This window comes from Eschrichtius robustus, chromosome 3, assembly GCF_028021215.1.
Source record: "Eschrichtius robustus isolate mEscRob2 chromosome 3, mEscRob2.pri, whole genome shotgun sequence".
NCBI lineage: Eukaryota > Metazoa > Chordata > Mammalia > Artiodactyla > Eschrichtiidae > Eschrichtius > Eschrichtius robustus.
In genome coordinates this window covers 174,661,636-174,684,950 of record NC_090826.1, presented here as the reverse complement: position 1 = coordinate 174,684,950, position 23,315 = coordinate 174,661,636, and the positions used below count along the sequence as shown (strand labels likewise).

At 37.5% G+C, this 23,315-nt stretch overlaps 1 protein-coding gene across 1 annotated transcript in view; it reads right to left on the bottom strand.

The window, feature by feature from the left end:
• USH2A (usherin) overlaps positions 1-23,315 on the bottom strand; it is a 795,295-nt gene that overhangs the window by 354,848 nt on the left and 417,132 nt on the right. The window contains exon 34 of the mRNA XM_068538548.1: positions 18,528-18,675. Coding sequence (XP_068394649.1) covers positions 18,528-18,675 — 148 coding nt within the window. The remainder of the gene's footprint in view (positions 1-18,527; positions 18,676-23,315) is intronic.

The window sequence follows — 23,315 nt, the reverse complement described above, 5'->3', positions numbered from 1 at the left end:
AGAAATCAGTTTATAGCAAAGGAAGGAGGAAGTGACCTAACTATAACTATGGAAGTTATCCATCTTACAATATACCTCATCAACCCATAGTCTGGGAGATTGCCGAATTGGCCTCTGGAAGCCTACCTTACAGCCCAAGTTGAGTGATAACACCCTGTGGATCTGGGGTTCCTACAGGATGCTACGTCTGCTTTGAAAAAGGAACCTGTATTTGATGCTGGTTTTTCTATAGTGAGAAAATGTTGGACTCAAGAGAAGGTAGTCAGCATATTACCTCTCACTATTATACTTCATATGCTACACAAACTATTCGTGCTTTCTCGACTCACAAAGAGGAATACCAGGCAATTTGGGATCCTCCTGCAACTAGATCAACAGGCAAAGAAAAAATTACTATGTGGAAGGATGAATTAGCTTCATTCTGCATGCTGACATTCTGGACTTTCCCAAGGACATCCCTTTATCTGACCAGGTCCGAATATGTAACGTTTAAAAGTCTAAAGTAACTTAAGCCACAACCACTAAAGACACAGACCTTTTAGTAGTACACATTTGGTTGCATTGCTAGGTCAAGAATCCCAAACAGATGGGCAACTGGCTGAGAGCAAGGGGAAGAAGGTGTAAATATCAACTATGTCCTTAACTAGTTATAGAAGCAAGAACTGTAGACGTTATTTTTTATTTCGTGCTTATCACGTAGAGATTTGTATATAACTAATTTTCCCTCCTCCTTTTCCCTATTGATTTATATTTTAAAAGTTCATGGGTTTTAGTTTATAGTTTAGTTTTTAAGTTGTAGAATATCCAGGTGGGTTGTATCTAAACTGAAAGGGGAACTAATACCACCGAGATGTGACTATAGTGACAGAGGGTAAGAGCATCTTCATCTGTCCAAAGCAGAGTAGTATCATTTGGGGTGGAAGCATGCAGTGATTATCGTCAGTAGTGGAAAGTAATAGAAGGTAGAAGAGTGGGCATGGCGGCTGAATAGCTCAGCTGCTTATTCATCTAAGTCATCTGATCACAGCTCTACATCCACACTTCTAGTCTGCTCTGTGCACTGAGCCCAAGAGCTAGCACATTACATTTGTAGCTCTCTTGCTGGTTGACTTTCTAGTAAGTTTCACCAAGAGGAGGCATTGCTAGAAGGGCAGAAGCAGGAAGAAAGAAAACATCCAGCTTCCAGCTCCAAGAGCAGACGCCTTTGCTGACTGTCACTACACAGCCAAGCAGGGGCCACACCACGCAGTCCGGACATCACACGCTCCTCTTCCGCATTTGCAGCTTCTTCAGTAGTGGAATCTCGGTGGCTCTTGATGGCTCAAGCATCCAATTCAAATCAGCAGATCCAGCAGTGGGCCCACAGCTCAGCTCCTGCCCAGGAAACTAAGCACCTTGCTGGCAATCACGCTTTTTCTTCTTCTGGTATCCGCCTCCTCCTTCTCCCTTTTTTTTTTTTCTTCCGGTCCTCCCAATGCTCTTGTAACCAACTCCTTGTACAATATTAAATATAGTCTGTCTTGAATACCTAACACATTTTCTATTTGACCAATTAGATCTTGATCAATACATCCTTTAGGATGAAAGCTTTTTAAAATTTAAATGAGCTAATACTTTAAAAAGCTAGTGCTTTGACCCATTTTCCTTTCTGAAGATAACTCTGTACCATGTCTCTTTCTGAAAGCAGGTCCACTTCCCTTACTTCCCAAATTTTTGAGAAAGTGTCTTCATTTTACTATCAGGTATCACTCTGGCTCCACAAAAAAGTGCAGCTGCCAGCAACTGTTCTTCATTCTAATGTGACCATCTATGGTAACTCAAAGAATACTTATAGAGAGTATTTGCTTTAATGTCATTTAATACTTGACACACAAAAGCACAAATGAATTAAAGCTAAGAAATGAGAGGTACATAGTGAGAAACCAACTAGCACATTGAAAATTTAAGAGAAGAAAAACAGATAAAATCACACTAATAATATAATAATAAAGACAAGAAATTATTATATGCCAGGCACTCTGCTAAGCAATCATTGTATGTGATGGGCACACAGTGTGCAAATCACTTATGTTATTGCACTTATGTGCAAATCACATGTTGCAGAAGCTCTTAAAGAAATTTTAAGACTCCTGAAACTCTATCTTCTTGATCTGCTTTTCAACATTGAAACAGAAAGTACCCAAATCAATATTTCCCTTTTCTTACGTAATTGGGGAACAGAGAACTTCTTTTCTGCTGGGATTATGTGCATAATATCTCATTTATCTGACATAATGGGAAATGAGATATTTTATAGGAGGTAATTTTCGTTATAACTCAGTCTCATCCCTGAAGCACAAACTTAAAAATCTTAACCATTTTCAAAGGAAATCTTTCCAGCAAGCACTACACACTTTCCTATAGTTTCACACAGACAATAATGAATATAACTGAATCATTCTGTGATGATTCAAACTGTGCATTACAGACATCAGAGACTATACTTGCTAATTCAATGATACCCTCCAGGACTGAGGAGATAGAGGATACTTACCCCGCTCTTCCCCTTAAACATCACTCAGTGGCTACACTTCCTCAAGTCTTACGTCTCCTTTTTGAGTTCTCCACTCTCCCTCAGTGACAGGCTCTCAAAAGTAGCTTCTTTGTTTTGTCTACTTGACTCTAACAAGTCAGCCCCTAGCAAGCTCTGCTGAGAAACTATAACCATGACATTTAGAACTTTGGATAAAGAAATAATAGACAGTTACTGAGAGAAGGGCTCAGAGTAAGAAGAGCACATGGCAAATGAGCTGAGAATGAAATTAAGTGACATTTGCGACAGTTAATTCAACTGCTCACATTTTTACAATTCAGGATGCATAAGGAGTGGATGAGACTGAAGTCCAGACTCAGGGCAGGTGAGATCTCACACTCATACACACACACACACACACACACACACACACACACACACACAGTTACCCAGCTTTCTTAGGTGACCAATATTCAACAGTATTTGTAGGATGCTAAAAGATTTATGGGGCTAAAAGATCAATTGTAGAACCAGTGTGCACTGGATAAATACGGTTGGCCTTTTAAGTCATTTTGGACACTCTTCTCTACTTCATCCACCACACCAACTCCATCCTCAGTCCTGTAGACCTTACATCCCAAATTGATCTTTCCCCATCTCTATATCCATGGGCATCTAGTCCATTCTGCCACCATTTCGTACCTAACAATTATAGCCACCTAAGTGTTTTGATGCATTCATGCTCCCACAAAATTTATTCTTGATAATACAGTCAGAGGGGCAGTTTTCAAAACACATATCTGATCATGTCACATGCAATCAGTGATCAATCAGGTCTTCGCCAGTACTAGCAAGATGAGTTTCCTGTCCCAGAGCCAGGAAGCTGGGGTCACCATAAGCATGTTGTGAGGATGAAACAGACTAGCGGTGTTGACCTCTCTGGGTTTTCTGCCTTTTGGTCCAGGTCTTACCAGCCAATCACCAGATCTAAGGTCAGACCAAAGTGGGATACTATTGTGGTTTAGAGCTGGAATACACCTGTGCCCCCCTCCCCCCAGAAGAGCCTAAGTCAAGGGGTTTCCTCTGATCTGATTTGGGCAAGGCCATTAATTATAAAATCTTGAATTAAGGACACAAAGTCAAATTTCCTGGTAAATTTGTGGACAATAAGAGATACCATTTGAAAAGAACACTCCATTTCTTATCAAGACAGGCAAGCAAATTTCATAGCTTGTTTTTATTAGCAAATGTTTTGATATAAATAATATTAGTATTATATGAAACATTGTATAATTCAGTTCTCAAAACATACATTAAGTAATAAGTCTAAAATATCTCTTAACAATTTTTATTGACCTCAGATTCCCAAAGTGAGGTACAAAAACTAGTGAATATAATCTAGTGGACATTTTAAACATAGCCAAAGAAGGCACTTTCTTTCTTTGACTAGAGCACAGGACATGTACGGATAGCTTTGGAAAAAGTAAAATGCCAAGTTCTTAAAATGCCATGTAAGTATTTTTGAAATTATAAAACACTTAATTATTAAAAAAATGTACTGAACACTTACTTTGAGTCGGACAATAGGCGGCACGCTTAATATGAATTATTCTGTTAACTTTGACAACACCAAGAAGTTAGAACTGTTATTTGTCTTGTTATGGAGATGAGGGAATGCAGTCTTAGAGAGGCTAAGCTACTTCCCAAAGTCATACAAGGATAAATTCAGCGGTGGGATCTGGCAATCTCATCTCACTGCTGCCACTACTCCTGTTATCCATTTCCAGCCTAATTTTCTCTTCTAAAATATGCAGGAATTCCACTCAAATTAAGAACTGATGAACATGCTCTAGCCCTAAAAGCAATGAGGATGAGCCTAATGAAAAAATTAACATATATTTATTGAAAATCAGTTACCTGAAAGGTATTATGCTTGGTGCTTTGGGGCACAGAAAGAATAAGAAATAGTATCTACCTTTATGGAAGTAAGAAAAGGGTTAAACACAGGTCTAACTAAATAACAATCCAAGAGTTAGATGAGTGATAAGCACCACAAAACCTTTATGCCCAACAAATGGTATAGACAGTAAGTACAGAAGCTTCTAGCAGGGAACAATCACTCTGGCTAAAACGAGTAGTAAAAGCTTTTCAGAGCAGCCAAGTCTTCAATGCAAAGAAGCTGCATCTTCCATAGGTTCTTCTATAAATGATACAAGGTGAAAAGGCAATGACTCCGGAAGATGTCCCTGGTAGGGAAATGATATTTACCAATGTGTGGAAGGAAGCAAGTGCAAGGTATAGTAAAGATATCCTGAATAGACCAGTATTTTCTTGTTGTTGCTATAATTGGTTAAAGTCTAATAGAAAATAAGGATTCAAAGGGAGTTAGAGCCTGAATGCTGCTCCAAGAAGTTGGGATTTTATGACGCACAGGAGAATCACTGATGTTTTTATGTACTGACTAGGGGTATAATGAAAGTCTTATTTAGAAAAATTAACCTAGAATGATATATATAATACTGGCGTAGGGAAGACCATGGAGGTAGGGAAAAGTAGGACAGATGAAAATATCAAAAAGAAAAACTAATATTAATAATTTTTAAAGCCACATTTTCCTGAATGTATCATAACTAGTTGTAACCCAGGCAGGGATGTGGAAATGTCACATTTCGGCAGTAGTACGTGGTATATTCTAAGAGAAATGTCTTTAACACTTTTATATATAGCTGACCTTTGAACAACATGGGTTTGAACTGCATGTGTCCACTTATATGTGGATTTTTTTCAATAAATACAAAACTACACAATCCGAGGTTGGTTGATTCCACAGATGCAGAACCACAGGTAGGGAGGGCTGACTATGGGGACCTGAGCACCTGCGGATTTTGGTATCTGCAGTTGGTCCTGCCAATCCCTCACGGATGCTGAGGGAGGATTGCACGTGGATTTTCTATCACATCACCCTTACTGTTCAAGGGTCAACTGTACTTTCTCTTTTTTAAAAAAAACAAACATGAGCTTAGGACTGGGATGTGTTAGACTAAATATGGTATAACAACGTCACTAGTCGAAGAGAGAGCTGTCTCTCTTTATCAGAGACGGACTGTGAAATTCCCAATAAAAAAACTCATAAAAACCTGCTACTGAAGAACTAGCTTGCCTCTATACTAATGGTTTAAAAGGGATTGATTTTCATTTGAGGATTAAAAAAGAAAGTTATGGGTCTGTTTTGTATCTTGACTGTATCAGTGTCAAAATTTTCGTTGCGATAGTGTACTATAGCTTTGGAAGATGTTGGCCATTAGGGGAAACTGGACAAAGCACACATGCGCTCTCTCTGCATTATTTCTTACAACTGCATGTAAATCTAGAATTATCTCAAAAAACAACATTTAACTAAAATACAAAACAAAAAACTGTTGTGTAGGGAAGCATGACAGAAGAGGCAAACACTTGAAAGGCAGAGGAAGTTGATGCTGAAAAAATAACCGTATTTATGTTTTAATCAGATACCTTAGTCCTCAGGAAATACCCATGAAAGCAGAAAGAGTTTCACTTTTCCTTTACAGATGAGAAAAACAGGTTTGAGAGAGGTTTGCTAACTTGGCCGTGATGGTTGGCACTGAAGCATTCAGACTCCACAGGGCACCAAACAGGATACTCGCCAGCTTCTGTGGATCTATTTTTTTTCTATCTTTTAAAAAGTATGTAATAAAACATAATATAGAAAAGTGCGTAAAATATGTTATATTTTTAAAACAAGTTAAAAAGCAAAACTCCTATAACCATCGCCAAGATTAAAAAATAGAATATTGCCAGCACCCTGCAAATGTCTTATGAGTCCTTCATGATTCCAACCCTTCCCCCCGCCACAGACAACTAGATTGACTTTAAGAACCATTTTCTTGCTTTTCTACCTAAGAATGCATCCCTAAACAAAGCAATTAAGTTTTGTGTGTTTTCTACTTTGAATTAATGAAATCATATTTATGCATTTTTTGCATCATTGTTTGTTCAACATAATATGCACCAGTTCTATCCATGTTGTTGAGGGTAGCCATACTTTGCTCATTTCCATGGCTGTACAGTGTTTTTGTATGGCACAATTTATATATTCATTCTATTGTTGATATTTAGATGGTTTCCACATTTTGGCTGATATATCAATGTAGATATAATCATTTTTGCACATGTGTCCTGAGTCTCATGTGTACAAGTTTCCTAGGGTATAGATACTGGAGTGGAGTTGTTGGGATATATTCAATTGTCTAGTAAGACAATGCTCAACTCTTTTTCAAAGTATATAAATTCCCATTACCACCAATAGTGCCTGTGAGTCCTCATTGTTCCATATCCTCAAAAAGACCTTGTAGAGTCACGCTGTTAAATTTTTGCCAGTATTTTTTTGCATAAAATGGTGCCTTGTTTTGGTATTGTTTTATTTCCCAGCTTATTAAAGAGACTGAGTACATTTCCTTAGGTCTATCAGCCATTTAATTTTTTTTTCTTTTGTGAAATGCTTTTTCAGATCTTTCTCCAGTTTATTATTGACTCCTAGGAATACTTTATATATTGCGGATACTGGTCTTCTGATAGTTACATGTGTTGTAAATATCATATCCCATTCTGTTACTTATCTTTTCAGGCACTTAGTTTACAGCACATTTTGATGAAAAAAAATGTTCTTAATTTTAGTAAACCTTTTATCAATATGAAGTTACCTAATTATCTCTAATAATCCTGTTTGCCTGAATATCTCCTTCGTCTGATATTAAAGTAGCTATACCAGCTTTCTTTTCTTTTTTTATTCCTTACATTTTAGTTTGCTTTAGTTTGAGAAGGAAGGGGTTAACAGCTGATTCAGGGGCCTTTCCCTTAGCCTAGGCTCTAATTTGGCTGAATCTTTCTTGCTACACTACCTCAAGATAAACCAGAATCCATCTGACCACTGTGTACTGGACCAAGCACCTGACCTCATTGTCAATGTTGTTTATAAGTAATGGTTAGCTGGCATTGATGAGATGCAGTTGCACCAAAGAATGGACACTAGTCATGTACCTGGTACCCTCATGGTGGGATAGAGCTGTGGTTTCATTCAATGACTTTCGATTAAGCTTTTAGAAAAAATGAGGGAGAGCTATGTATACTGACATGAAAAGATGCCTGCTCCATATTTGTCAGGAGGAAAAAAATAGAGCTGCAGAATTATACATTTATGGCCAATTATTTTTAAGATTTTTTTAAAAATTAATTTATTTAATTTTTATTTATTTTTGGCTGTGTTGGATCTTCGTTTCTGTGCGAGGGCTTTCTCTAGTTGCGGCGAGCAGGGGCCACTCTTCATCGCGGTGCGTGGGCCTCTCACTATCGCGGACTCTCTTGTTGCGGACAGGCTTCACACGCGCAGGCTCAGTAGTTGTGGCTCACGGGCTTAGTTGCTCCACGGCATGTGGGATCCTCCCAGACCAGGGCTCGAACCCGTGTCGCCTGCATTGGCAGGCGGATTCTCAACCACTGCGCCACCAGGGAAGCCCATGGCCAATTATTTTTAAGTGTCTATTTTATGCCTGTACTTGTAAATGATTATTCATTCAATCAGCACAATAGTTACTGAGTGCCTACTATGTTCTGGGCACTCTCTTAAATGTGGTGGAGAGAAAATAAGCCACAGACACAAAATCAGGGGGCAAAGTGGAAGACTTCCCAGCTGGTGGCTGCCCTTTGAAGAACTTTCTCTCACTGCATGTGGCTGTTCTCTCGCGACCACGCACCTGTAAAACTTGGCTAAGGAACTCACATTTTCTAAGCTTTTATTTCCTCTCCAATAAAATTGGGACACTATTCCTTGCCCTGGTGGCCTGAGTTAACGCAAGTATCAAATGAGTGAGCAGATATGAAAGTCCCCCAGGAATTAGGTGTTATGCACGTAAAAGGCATGAGCTTAGAGCTATCCCTTTCTTCCAGGATAAGTTCAAGCCCGGTTTGTTATGGGAATCTCAGCTGAGGCTGTCTCCTCCTACTCTGATCTATGTCAAGAACTGCATGTTTCTTGTAAAAAAAATAATCTGCACATCTCTCAAAAACACATTTGAGACAGGTCTGTATTCCTTACTTGTACGCTGTCTGTCATCACCTAGCAGTTTTTTTTTTTTTTTCTATTTTTTATTTTCTATTAGAGTATTGTTGATTAACAATGTTGCGTTAGTTTCCGGTATACAGCAAAGTGATTCAGTTATACACATACGTGTATCTGCTCTTTTTCAAATTCTTTTCCCATTTAGGTTATTACAGAGTATTGAGAAGAGTTCCCTGTGCTATACAGTAGGTCCTTGTTGGTTATCTATTTTATATATAGCAGTTTGTACATGTCAATCCCAAAATCCCTAACTATCCCTACCCCCATCCTTCCCCCCGGTAACCATAACTTCGTTTTCTAAGTCTGTGAGTCTGTTTCTGTTTTGTAAATAAGTTCATTTGTATCATTTTTTAAAGATTTCACATATAAGTGATATCATATGATATTTGTCTTTCTCTGACTTACTTCACTTAGTGTGATAATCTCTAGGTCCATCCGTGTTGCTGCAAATGGCATTATTTCATTCTTTTTAATGACGGAGTAATATTCCATTGTATATATGTACCACATCTTCTTTATCCATTCATCCTACCACCTAGCAGTTTCTTATACATGTTTGCTAAGTCTTTACATAAGATTCCTCCCCTACTCCAATCAAGCCCAGAAAGTACCGTGTGAAAACACAGCTACTTACTAAATACTATAAAATAATTTTTGAAAAAAATATACTGGATTTAGTGGCTTGGTTTTTGGTAACCTACTAGCATAGTAATCTGATTCATCAGAAAATATTTATGGAGGACCGACTATGTGCCAGGCATTGTGTTACATGCTGGGAATACAGAAGTGATCAAAACAGCCTTGGTACCTGCCTTCAGAAAACTTTCAACCTAAGTGAGAAGACAGACTAAGTGCATTATGTGTATGTAAAGTTGATTAAAGGAGAATCAGAGGGAACAGAAGAAAACATGGGGGGTGGGGGAGGGAAGGCAGATGCTAACCTAGTCCAGGTTTGTTAGGGAATAAGACTTATTTGAGAAACAGATCTTTAAACTGACTTTGCACTGGGAGTTACTTCATTAAGAGGAAAAAATTCTTACACCATTATTTGATTAGTTATAACAAAGGTTTCATAATAATAAAAAGAAAGCTTTCAATGAGATATCAGTAAGTTGATTACTATTTAAAAATGACATACCACAGGAGTATTAGATAAACAATCTGCAACTAGAACTTTTGAGCACAGCCCTCTTTATTTGCTTTAAAAATGTCTAATGTGCCAAAACGAGGTGCAACAAAATAGAATTTTTGTTTGTTTACTTATTTCCTTTTTCCAGTCTCAGAATGAAAGGAAGTATTTTACCTTTACACTACATCCAGCCCCCCAAATTCTGTGTGTTAATTGTGGATTAAATGAGATTTAGACATGAGTCAGGGTCTCAGTAGGAACCTGATGGAAACTCAAATGAACAAATGAGGATAGTTTAGTGAAGGATCTATGTACAAGGATATGGGTAGAGTTAATGGAAAGCACCAAGTGATAATAACGCATCACCGGTTAGTAATTGTTAGGACTCCTAGGAGCCGGTAAGTATCCTTAAATTTGCAGGGGAAAGGATGAAAACTGATGCAGGAAGCTGGAGAAAGAGCTGGAGTGACAGGGAAGGACCACTGGATAGGAGCTGTAGCCTTTGGTGGAGGAAGGCAGCCCTGGAGCCCAGAGCCTGACAGAAAGTTCTGAGACTCCTTTCTCCTCTGACCCTTTCAACTCTTGCTGCTGCTGCCCAGGGACAAACCAAAAGGAAGCCAGAGAGAGAGGAAGCCCATTGATGCTGTGAGTAAAGGTCAGCCTTGTAGGATGCAGGGCTGAGTGGAGGAGAGTAGAGAGAGGATCTAAAGAGGTAAAAGAAAAATATACAACATAAAAAATGACAGGGAATTATTATATTGCACCGTATTGTATTTTTTTGTGCTTTTCTCTTGCTTATTCTCATGTGCTAATAATCAGTAAGATAGCTGTAAGAAAATAAAACAATATTATGCTATGTGGTATGGGGGATCAGGTTATTTAATCCAGTTCTACAAATTTAGTTCTTCAGTGGATAATCCACAAAATGGATACTTAATTCCCGCTGGCTCTCTATCATAAGCAGTTTGAAGTTTATCACCTTTCTCCTTCCATAATGGTAGAATTTTTAAGGTGTTTAATTTTCACAGGGAAGCTGAATCATAATGGCCCATAAAGCACATCCACTGGGATATATATCTTTGCGCTTCTTCATCAGGTTATGTCAAATTGTATTTCCTAAGGTGCCCAATAGATTGTCATATATAACCAAGGAAATTCAATACAAGTACAATACAATGTAAATTTAATACAAGGTACCTCTATGTACACTGAAGAATTCTGTTTACTGTAAGAATTAAACAATGCTTTAGTGTGTCATAAAAATAACACGCATAGTGAATATAGATGCTCCAAACATATTTGTTTGTTTTTTCTAGTCCAGTGTGGCAATGTGAATATCAACCGAGGTTTCCCCCCAAGGTCTGGATGATGATTGAATGTGGCAGACATCTCCCTGTGTGAATACTTGATCCTTCAATTAAAAAGGAAAAGAGAGAACAGCTTTCACAACGTGGAAGAATGTCTTATTACTGTAATGCTTGCCTAAAAATGGAATCAACGGAATCTAAAAAAGAACGTGCTTGGGAAATTCTACCTGACAAACGGATGGGAGGTGTTTCATAAAAGTTACACAAGGTTTGCTTCAAACTGTCAAGCCGTTTTCCTAAGTGATTCACCAAATTCTATAATCTGTTTCTTCTAGGAAATCTGAGTATTTCCAGGAAAGAAAATAGATTCACGTTTTGACTGTTTAAAAAGAAAGTTAGTCCAAAATAAAAAGTTTAAAAAAATAGTTATTCCTTTAAAACCAGAGAAAGATCAGGACAGAGATCTTAGAAGTGTTGAAACTTGGCACTGAGAATGAGACACTGAACCTGTAAAAGTATCTGAAAAAAATCTTTTTTTCACATGGCTGCATGGAATCCTACATTATGAGCATTTCTGCACAAAGTAGAGGTGAGGAGTACAGTGAATAAAATCATGCATTTTGAGTCATTCACACCTTGTTTTGTATTACATTCCTACTTAACTAGCTGTCTTGCCTAGAGTAATTAAGTTGCTTAATACTTATAAATTTGAGTTTCCACATCTGAATGTTGGAATAACAGTACCTATTTCCTGGGCTAGTTATGAGATTGAAAGTACCTGGCACATAGTTATAAACCGTAGCTATTACTATTACTACTATTATTAGTATTAGCAGAAAATCAAATATTTCTTTCTCTGCATGGGTAGAGCACTTAATTAGTATTTACACATACACCTTCATGTACATACATTCTAAAAATTTCTCTATATCCTTTCTTAATGTGAAGGACAGCATATACAGAGTGTGTATAAATGTCTACAGTTAATTAGTGTGCTTACCACCCATTCCTGAAATAATATATATGCTCAAAAAATTGAACTAAACTTTCTTTCAATAATGTTCTGTTGTCTTCACGGTACTATGTATAAGTCTGCAAAAATAATCAACTTCCTAAAATTTTCCTATTCTTACTGAAATTATTGTCACTTCCTTGGTACATATCCGTGTATGAAGTCTCACAACGCTGGGTCAATACAAAAGGCTAAATTAGGAGAATGTTTCCATAGGCTCCTCAAGTATTCTCTCCTTTCTCAAGGAGACCCTGGGACCCTTGTCTAACGGGTGCCCAGCTCTCATGCCCATCTTGACATTAGCAAATCCTGACGGCTATAACAAGATAGCCTTTCCCACTGAGGCATGCAAAGCGGATCCAGCTTGGCATGCTCTCTCTCTTTAGCACATCTACGAATTACCAGGCTGAGGAAATTGTATGCCAAATGACTGAGTCTCTAAGTATGTATTTTGAGCCTTCAGTAGGCCAAGACGGAGATGCCTTTCCACTGCCTTTGAAATCATCCCACCTGTATTACATAATTATGACATGCTCTCAATGTGCATTTATGTGTACTGTATGATTGCATATGTTTATGCTTCTCACATCAACACAATTACCATTTTATTATTGTCCCTGGCATCAGTAAACACTAATCCATACAACAGCTGTTTAATACTCATCTCCTCCATGACTGGCACCCTGTCAAATGCTGGGACTATAACAGCAAACAATGCATATAGAATCCCTGCCCTCATGTGGGTCACAGTCTAACAGGGAAACTATTTTAGGTAAATTTACTTAGGTAAGGATAGTGGAGAGTTACAAGAAATTCTAAGTATTAATAAAGGATAAGAATTTCATATTTTATAGTTTTAGTTAGTATTTTAAGTATATATATTCTAATTAGTTTAAAATGTTACTAAATATTATGCTAGACAAGGAGGAATAAGTTTGGTGGAGTCGGATATCTATGCTGATTTTAGCAAAGTAGACCTCAAGTGGGAGGAATAATCATATTTCCAGCTTCTAAGGCCAAAGCTTCTGAAAGGAGATAAAGCTCGTGAGAATTTGGAAGCTCTCAAAAGCGTAATTCTAATTATGCAATTGTAATCTACACAATACAGGTCACACATTTCTTAGACAGTAATCCTTTGTGCTGCTTCTCATTGCTGGCTAATGGTATGACAAAGGAAGAGCCGAGGTCCTACAGAATAAAGGGTTCTTATCCACCTTGGACCTAAAAAGTAGCTCTTTTCAGAGGTTTTAAAATCCTGCCTGAAATTGCAGCCTGCACAGAACACCTTTGCCAGAGGGAATGTGGATGCAAAGGACTTTGAGTAGAGAAACAGAGGTGGAGTGCCACAGCACCATTTTTGCGGGTGTGTGAAGCAAGTCACCAGGATTAAGCAGGGCATATTTGAAGGAAGCAAAGCCTTAGGTGTTAATCAAGTGATAAAGACCCAGTACTTGGCAGACTAAGGCAATGCATAGCACGCAGCATTCTTTATAATAGCAAAATCATGGAAACTTAAGTGTCCATCAATAAAAGATGGGTCACATAAGCTGTGGTTTCACTCAGTGGGAGTCTACACTGCCTTTCCAAAGAATGAAGTTGAGCTACACTTAACTGCCATGGAAAGATGTTATGACCATATTGTTAAGTGAGAAAAGGAAGTTGCACAAAAAGACAGAGACAAACTCACTCTCTTTTAACAGATGTATATTTTATGCATATATCTTTTTGTGATTACTAATTTAAATTTTTGTTTGTTTGTTTTAAACTAACACAGTCCTTAATCTTGATTTTTTTCTGGTTTTAAAGTTTATTGCATTCTATTACATCCTCCCTACATCTCTTTTTTTTTTTTCCATTGTGGCAAAAAACGCATAACATGAAACTTATCATCTTAACCATTTTAAATATACAGTATAGTAGTGTTAACTATAGGCACATTGATGGGCAAGATCTCTAGAACTTTCTCACCTTGCAAAACTGAAACTTTATATCCACTGAACAGAAACTCTCCACTCCCCTTACCCCCAAGCCCTAGCCCCTGGTAGCCACATTCTGTCTTCCTGTGTTTGACTACTTTAGATACCGCATATACATGGAATTATGCCATATCTGTCTTTTTGTGACTGGTTTATTTTACTCATATAATGTTCTCAAGGTTCATCCATACTGTAACATGTGACAATTTCCTTCTTTTTTTTAAGGTGGAATAATATTCCATTGTATACATATACAACATTTTGTTTATCCATTCATTTATCCATGGACATTTGGGTTGCTTCCATCTCTTGATTATTGTGAATAACTCTGCAATGAACATGGGTGCACAAATATCTCTTCAAGATCCTGTTTTCAGTTCTTCTGGATAAATATCCAGAAGTGGGATTGCTGGATCATACAGTAATTCTATTTTTAATGTTTTGAAGATTTTTCCATACTGTTTCCCATAACAGCTGCACCATTTTGCATTCCCACCAATGACGCACAGGGATTCTAATTTCTCTACGTCCTCTCCAGCACTTGTTATTTTCTGTGTGTGTTTTTTTTTTTTTTTTTTTTGACAGTGATAATCAACATATTTTTTAATTGAGCACCGATTATGTGTCAGGCACTAGAGCTGCTGGTACAGCATTGAACAAAAGAGGCTAGAACAGGAAAAATTCTCTGAGCATGTGAAGCATGTCCTGAAGCAAAGAGCAAGCTACCCAGCACAAGCTGTGGAGCAGGAGCAGGTTGGGAAACAAAGGAAAGAGAGGAATCGGACAGCAAGAGGCCATTCTCCTCGCCCCTGGGTAAAGATTATCCCCAGACTCTGCAACAAGAGAAGCCACTTCAATGAGAAGCCTGCGCATCGCAACGAAGAGTAGCCCCCGCTCGCCACCCTGCTACAGCTTAATAAAGACCCAGAGGGAAGACATTCCCACATCCTCAGGTTGCTTCCTCTCCATACACTTGGCACCTTGTACACATCCCTACCTCGTTATTATTTGTTTACATGGATGTTTCTCCTAAGGAACTCTCTGGTCCTCTTAAGATCAAGGATTGGGCAAATTCATCTTGGTATCATCAGAATGATGGCACCCAGTGGGTCATCAAAAGTATATTTTGAATGAACACATTCAATTTTTGTAGGCCATGAGGAGGCTCTTGAAGTAATCTGGGTGAGAAATACTACGGGCCTTCATTAGAGGAGTACAGTTAATGAAAAATCAGGGGTGAGCAAGAACTGAACTCAAGAGTGCCTCCCAGGTTTCTGGTGGTATTACTGGGTGGTGCTAATCAGGGAGAGGGGAAACACAGGAGAAAGGGCAGGTAGAGAGGAAGAGAGCATCAGGAGAAACAACTTGGATATGTTGAGTTTAAAATATAATAGAAATCCATGTGGGGATCTCCTGAAGGGATGCTAAGGAGGGAGGACTCCCCCAGAGGGTGTATTTAATACTCTTTCAGCATTAAAAAAAAAAAAAATTAATTAATTAATTAATTTATTTATTTATTTATTTATTTATTTATATTTTTGGTCTCGCCACCCAGCATGCAGGATCTTAGTTCCCTGACCAGGGATCGAACCCGTGCCCCCTGTAGTGGAAGCGTGAAGTCTTAACCACTGGATCGCCAGGGAAATCCCCCAATACTCATCAGCATTTTGATGGTAACCAAGTCTACGGGATATTATGATTATTCAGGTCTTCTGTTGGAGCAGTAGAATCCACTCCTTTAATCAGTGTCCCCAAGATGGTTCTAATAATCAGATATGTTTGAGAAACACAATTTAAAATCATTTGAAAGGGTATCTGTAGTAACATAAGGCTGAAACCTATCTTATTTTCCAATTGTATTACTCTTCTGCAGCATATTCAGAAATTAGAAAGCAACCACAGTGCAGCTGTACTGTAATATGGGCCTAGTTCCGTTAAATTCGAACTAGGCATACTCAAGAAGAGAAAATTAAAAATTCTTAAGTCAAATGCAAAATCCAAACTCCAAAAAAAAAAAAACACCTAGTCCCAGACCCCACACAGCTGAGCAACTAAATTTCAAAAACAAATACATGTCAAACAAACATGTCCCAGGATCTGGCCTGTAACTACTTCTATCCTCTCTGTTGGTATCATTAAAGCGTCAGGACTCTACAATATATACGCTACTGATTGAATGAAATTTTCACAAGTCACAACTAAATAAATTAAGTATTATTAGGTATCAGCAGAAAGTACTCCACTGTGTTAGGCTCCATGGAGGAAAAGAGAAATAAATGATTTGTGGTCCTTATCATCTGGTGGGCATGTTTGACATGTACCCAAATAAATTTGGACCAAGGATGAATGAAGTACGTGTCATGATGAAGGCATAGGAAGAGGATATATGGTCAAGAGAAGACAGGAAGCTTGACTTACACTCAAGAAAGAGTGAAATGATTTCAGAGGCTTAACATATAGAGCTGAGGAATGAGTTAGATTTGGAGAGATGGTAGGATCGTTAACTCCAATTTTGTAATCCAAGGAAACTGGGGTTCATGGCATTTAGTAAATTTTCCAGAGTAACACAGTTATCGCTCATCAGAGATAAGATTTGACTCTAGGCCTATTTGACTCCATACCCATGTTTTTCAACCCTGCACCAAGCCATAAGTATTTCAGGAGGCTAAAAAGGAAAGTGTGTTACAAGGCTATGTCAACGCAGATTGAGTCACAGGTTGGGGCTGATCTGAATGCCTGACTAAAGAATCTGGACTTTATTCTTTGGGTTTTCAGAGGGAAGTGTGGGAGCTTTGAAAACAGATGAAGTGACAAGATAAACATCCAACGATCAGATCCTCCTGTAGACAATGGAGGATAGAAACTAAACACTGGAAAATCTGAGGAAAGTGCAGAGAGAAGTAATGAAGAGAAGAAATTTTTTTTTTAATGAAACTATCACTTAAAAAATGTCTAACCATTGCCCCACAGTAAAAATTCTGAAAACTCTGATGTGATTGAACACAAGACTTTAGAATAAATGAACGTGTTAACACCAGTTTTCTAAATCTCCCAAATTCTTATGGTTCAATGAATATATTTTAAAGCTGCTTGTAAATATATAACACATAATACACAAAGATTCTTCGAAATGTCAGAAGTATCTCTCTAGTCAACCTAGGATTCTGGGGGCAGTTATAGTTACAACTACTGATTAGGATGAAGGGAAATGTCTACTAAACAAATCATGTAACAGCGGTTAAGAGCAATCCAACTGGAATAAATCATTCGCATTTTCACTGCCACCTACAGACTAGGTTTCTTTGTGGAGCACAAAGTATGACAAGATTGTTGACTGTTTAAGTATCAAATAGCTATCCATTTATTTTTTACTAGGAAATTTGTAATAGTTCAGGGATAACTTCAATAGCAGAGATAATCACTCACTGTAATTATTAGATCTCTCTCCCTTACCTCAAATATATCTCATGCATTTGCCAAAAGTTTAATTAAAATGAGATGACTGGAGTAATTAATATCATAGTAAACATAAGACAAACTAATAAAATTGTAATTCTTTTTCTTTCATTCCTTCTGGCTATGCTAAAAGAGGCCATTTCAATTTTAAGTAATGAGTTACCTAAAAGAGTTTCTATGATATTAAAAGTCTTCTTGATATTTGTCTTAAAGAGGAACAAAATTTGATGTTATGTAAGCTTGATCAGTGTGGAAAAATGACACTATGTTATATGGAACTTAAAGATATTTCCAGTAAATGAATAAAGCAATTTCTATCCCAAGTTACTACAAATTCTTTATAAGATTTTATTTTAGCAAACTTTAACTGGCTAACCTAACTCTCTAAACTATTCAAAGACATATATATATGTGTATATATACACATATATATGTGATATATACACATATCACTTAGAAATATATACAATCCATTTCAAGTTAAACAAGAATAAATGTATATATATTTAATGTATGCATGCTGAAATATTTATAAATAACATATTAAAAATACAGAGTTCCAAATGGTCCCTTTTAAGATAAACTTATTAAAGCAAAAGCAGTTTGAAATACAGTATGTGCATGAACTTTCTATCTCCCTACTTCTCTGAGAAAGAATGAATAACAGTCAAAACCAAAAAGTCATTGAAAATATAATGTCACTCTCACAAGGCCATTCTTTGGGAATCCTGGTTTGTTCTCTTCACCTCTCCCAGAACATTTTAAACCATAAGATGCAGTACATAAGAACTATCAAAAGGGAGCACTTTTGAGCCACCAAAATTGTATGTTAACCTAAAAACCACAATCTCCTAAACTACAGACAATGATACTATCTCAGGTATTTTATGTGCTAAAATGATCATTAAAAATTAAGGACCACATATAAGCTGCCATTTAGAATATTAATTTACCTTTGCTAATCATCTTTTTAACTTGAGGCTAAAAGAGTTCACTTACCATTTGGATATTCAGGCTCAGTCCAGGAGATGTTAAAGGAGTGAGGTGAATCCGGGTGCACTTTGGGGGCTGGCACGCCTTCGGGGGCCCTCTCCTCAGTCAGGGCCTGGCTGGCCTCACTCACTGTGCATCCACCCCCGGTGCAAGCCTGAACAGAGAGACAAAAAGAGCACATTTCACTTTGGGGCCCCAAAGTTTAGATGAGCATTGAAGAAAGAGAGTTCACCATAAAGAGTTCCAGATCCTTTAAAATAATGCTCTCTTTAACCTCTCACCCCCCAAATAAATTTGTTTCATTGCTGAGGTTTGACGTTTAATTAGTTGGCTTTTTAGGACACGAGACATCCATCTCCAACAATCAAGCAATAACCCAGAATGAAAGAATGTATGGATTATGAATACACCCTAAGTTAGAGCCTAGAGATGGGGCATATATTGACTGTGTGAATAGCCATGATGAAATTATCCTCACACAAAGGTTCTTAGAATGAATTAAACACACACACACATATGTGTACCCCATATGAGAAAAGTACTAGAGACTGAAGACTACTTCAGGACAAAACAAGTGATTTCTAGAAAAAAAAAAAAAGCACAGAACATATAATTGCTTTCTACTTACTGTAGCGTGAGCAGTACGTTTAAAGTCTAACACAATGTGAAATGGAATAAAACAATATTTCTCATAAATTGACAACGAAGCAGTTGTTGAGTGAATGTTTATTGGCTTTAAGGGTCAAGTCATTTACTTACATGCCGGAGGAACTGAGCTTCATTACATGGCCAACAAACTTAAAATGCTCACAGAACCCCCAAATTCCCAAAGGAGGGAGGTACTACTAATTCCAGAAATGGATTCATGGATATTAAGGATATTCAGAAACTTCTGTGTACATTTTCATCATAAATTGCCAACAATTCCAAATAAATGTTTCAGTATATGAGGAAAATATCATCCCTACCTAACATATGAGATAAGCATTTCTCCAGGAAATTGAGACATACACACAGTTTTTCCAGCCTATGTCTGCTAGTAAATATTAGCAATTATGTCTTTATGTAACGCAGCTATTTGAAAACTATGCTAAAGCTTTGTTCAGTACCTCTTTAAGTTACAACTGTAATTTACACAACAAAATGTAAAAATCTTTCAAAAAGCACTAAATTTTACCACTAGCATTAAGAAAATGAAGCGAAATCATAGGACAATGTAAAAAGCAGGCAGTTATTCAGTTCATTTTCATGGAAGGTAGATATGACTAACAGTAAAAAACCGAACGACCTCTCTATTTTTTCGGGCCTGTACCAAGCTTTCCAGTTTGATACTGAAGGAATGACCTTTTGATACTTAAAGCAGTTAGTATTCTTTTTCCTAAAGATAGAAGAAAGCTGACTGATTTTAAAGGTATTCTCTTATACTGAAGTATACTACTTGTAAAGTTGCTGCAAAATAGCTGCAAATTCTTCACTCTAAGTGTAAGTAACAATAAATGGTCAGTAGACTCGGAGATCAATTTTACCTCTTATTGTAAGAAGACAAGAGTAACCCATGTCTTCAGGATAATTTCTCAGCGTAAGCAAGTTTCAGACGGGCTAAACTGTGGCCTGGGCATCAAACTGCATTAAGATTGGGGACCTAATTAACCTCTGCGGGTTTCCTCTAATGCTCAGCTGTGGCATGTGCATATCTCTGTATGAGATAAACCATGCTCCTCCTGAGAACAGAATCTTGGCAAATAAGGAGAAATCAATTGAGCTCCTGATTCGAAGCCCTAGGACATGTCGCTATTAGCCCAAGAAATAACTACCTGAACGTTAAAACAGAAGAATTAAAAAAAAAAAAAAAAATTCCAACGTGCTAAAAAAGTCCACCAGAAAACGTGGCAGGAAAAGAGGCTGTATGAGACAGCTGAATTATCGAAGGAAAACGCTCAAAGGAGCATACTTTCCAGTCCTTAGAGACAGATAAATCCATCCACTGGCATTTCCTATACTTTTTTTTCCTTAGGAGGGGAAAAATGTTGCAGCATGTTATGCTGAAACTCAAACCACACTGGGATGTAATTCTGATAGTCTCTTTGTCACTATTGTTTTTCTTATTTGTGGCCTAAGAATTCCCCCCGCCATCTCTCCCAGAGAAATACTGTATGTACTATGTGACATTTCACTATGTATTTTTTAAAACAGAGTGTGAATTAAAATTTACTTCGTTTTGAGAATTTTATGGGATGGGGAATTCTGGAATAAATGAAGACATCCTCTGGTTTGGAAGGACTGTTCGTTGGGCTGTGTCATGGAAGGCCCATAAACTAGCAACTTGATAAAAAGCCTCTTAAGGATCCAAGGAGTTTATGAGAGAATTCTTCTTATAAATGAACCCAAATTTACAAAGGCGTTGCTGAAACAACAGAATTACTTGCAAGATATTTTATTTTCATCTTTTTTTTCCCACGTTCTTTTTTGTATGCATTTAGAGGTGCTAGGCGAGTGGGGTGAGCATCTTAGTTCCTTCAATAAGGAAATAAATGTTCTTAAAGTTGCTTCTGGTTATAGCTTTTATCAATTACAAATATTGTTTTAAACTGAGAAGTCATACTACCACCCTGAAGCGATGAGTAACTGGTCCGAATAGGAGATTCAATTTTGGTACAGTAAAATGCATAACTAATAAAAGCGTATCAATTATTTTTGAAATCATGACTATTTTAAGAACATCTAAAACTAGCATTCTCTTTTCTAACACTTTGTTTTCAGATAAGTAGCGTCTGATGATGTTAAGAACGCAACAAGGCCATGTTATCTAGAAATGATCTTTAGAAAATTTAAAGCTCATCATTCCCAAGAATCTTTCCAGGAAATATACTTAACATTCATCAAGAGGCAAATGTCTAGCAGTAATATGAATATTATCAAACCATACATATCTCGATACCTGTCTTACAAGCTTCCTTATTTAATTGCTGGCTTATTATCTTTACCAGGAGCTACCACACTTTGCAATACCATTTGTTGAGTGGAACAAAATATTATACTGTTTCTTCTAGGAGAAAGAGCTTGTATTTTGAACCACACAGTCTCTAACTCTGACATTTTACAGCAAGTTATTTGATTCACATCAGAAGTCTCAGATTCTTTATGAAATAAATGGACTCAGTGTTCACTCATTCATTCATTCTTTCAAGAACTGTTTGTGAGCTTCCAGTTTCCAGACACCTTGTTTAACTCTGCCGATATATGCAGTCTCTACCCTTTAGGAGTTTCTAATCCAGTCAACAGGGGAAATTACACGAAACCACATGAAGTAACATACCTGCTCCAGTCTGGAGTAAATCATAGTAAATCATATGGAATCCCCATGTATTTTTCTCTAATGCCTGCCTAAATGCTTTGTTTTCTGTATGTTTTGTTTCCTAGCACTTAGTCAGCATGCTAAGAGGCAACTCCACTTGGCTGAGAACCTGATCTCCACCTATTAATCTCATGACCTTGAAAGCCAGTTATTATGTTGAAACTGTAAATATACACGAGTTCCTCAATTAACCAAGATGAACCTAAAATGTTCTGGTTCATTAAATTTACGGGTTAACAGAGTTAAAGTAAAAAGTCTTTTAGTTGAATACTTCCTGAAGATGTATCAGTGTATTTTCTGCCCCAACAAATACAGTGAAATCAAAAATAATACGAGCAAATTTACTTCCCTAACAAGAGTTAGGGCAGGGGCTTCCCTGGTGGCGCAGTGGTTGAGAATCTGCCTGCTAATGCAGGGGACACGGGTTCAAGCCCTGGTCTGGGAGGATCCCACATGCCGCGGAGCAAGTGGGCCCGTGAGCCGCAACTACTGAGCCTGCGCGTCTGGAGCCTGTGCTCCGCAACGAGAGAGGCCACGATAGTGAGAGGCCCGCGCACCGCGATGAGGAGTGGCCCCCGCTTGCCGCAACTAGAGAAAGCCCTAGCACAGAAACGAAGACCCAACATAGCAATCAATCAATCAATCAATCAATCTTTAAAAAAAAAAAAAAAGAGTTAGGGCAAAGACTTCCACGTCTTTATGACATCTTGCACCAACATCATTCAGTGGCTGACAGGTCTCATTTGACTTCACAAAATATTATTTGGGGTCACCTTTTTAGCATCATAGAATTTTAGGGCTCAAAGAGACATTAAAAATCATTTAATTCAAAGTCTTATTTTTAGGCTTGAAGAACCTAAGACTCAGTGCAATTAAGAGAATTTGTCTTAGGTCATTCAGTTAGTGGCAAAATCTGAATTAAAACTCAAGAGAGCAGACTCTCAATCTAGTGGTATTTATTTTTCAAGGTATTACAGATTTATAAGACATAGGAGATTCAGGTGGATTTTCACTGACTGCTCAGAATATCCTAAAAATTGCTTTGGAAGTAGATATTTGTTTCCTATCCTTTGTTTCCTTCTAATCAAAACCAAGGGCAACACAATTTCTGTTTAATTTTAGTTGCTTCTAAACCATAGGGACTTTTCTTATTTTGATATCACCACTGTTCTGAAAATAGTGTGGATTTCTGTATTAGCTTTTGAAAATCAAGTTAATACACTTCTTATATCTTGCGTAATAAAGCTAAGTAATCCACTCGCTGATTCAGAAACCCATCTGCGTGCTGAACACTTAGGCACATGAAGCCAGTTCTGAACAGGATTTTTAACATTGTCTGATTGCCCTTGTTTTATGGTGTCAGGTCAGACAGCAAAAGTTGAATGTAGTTTATTTCCTTGTGGTATAATATTTAGAGCATTCAAGAGTGTGTTAAGTGA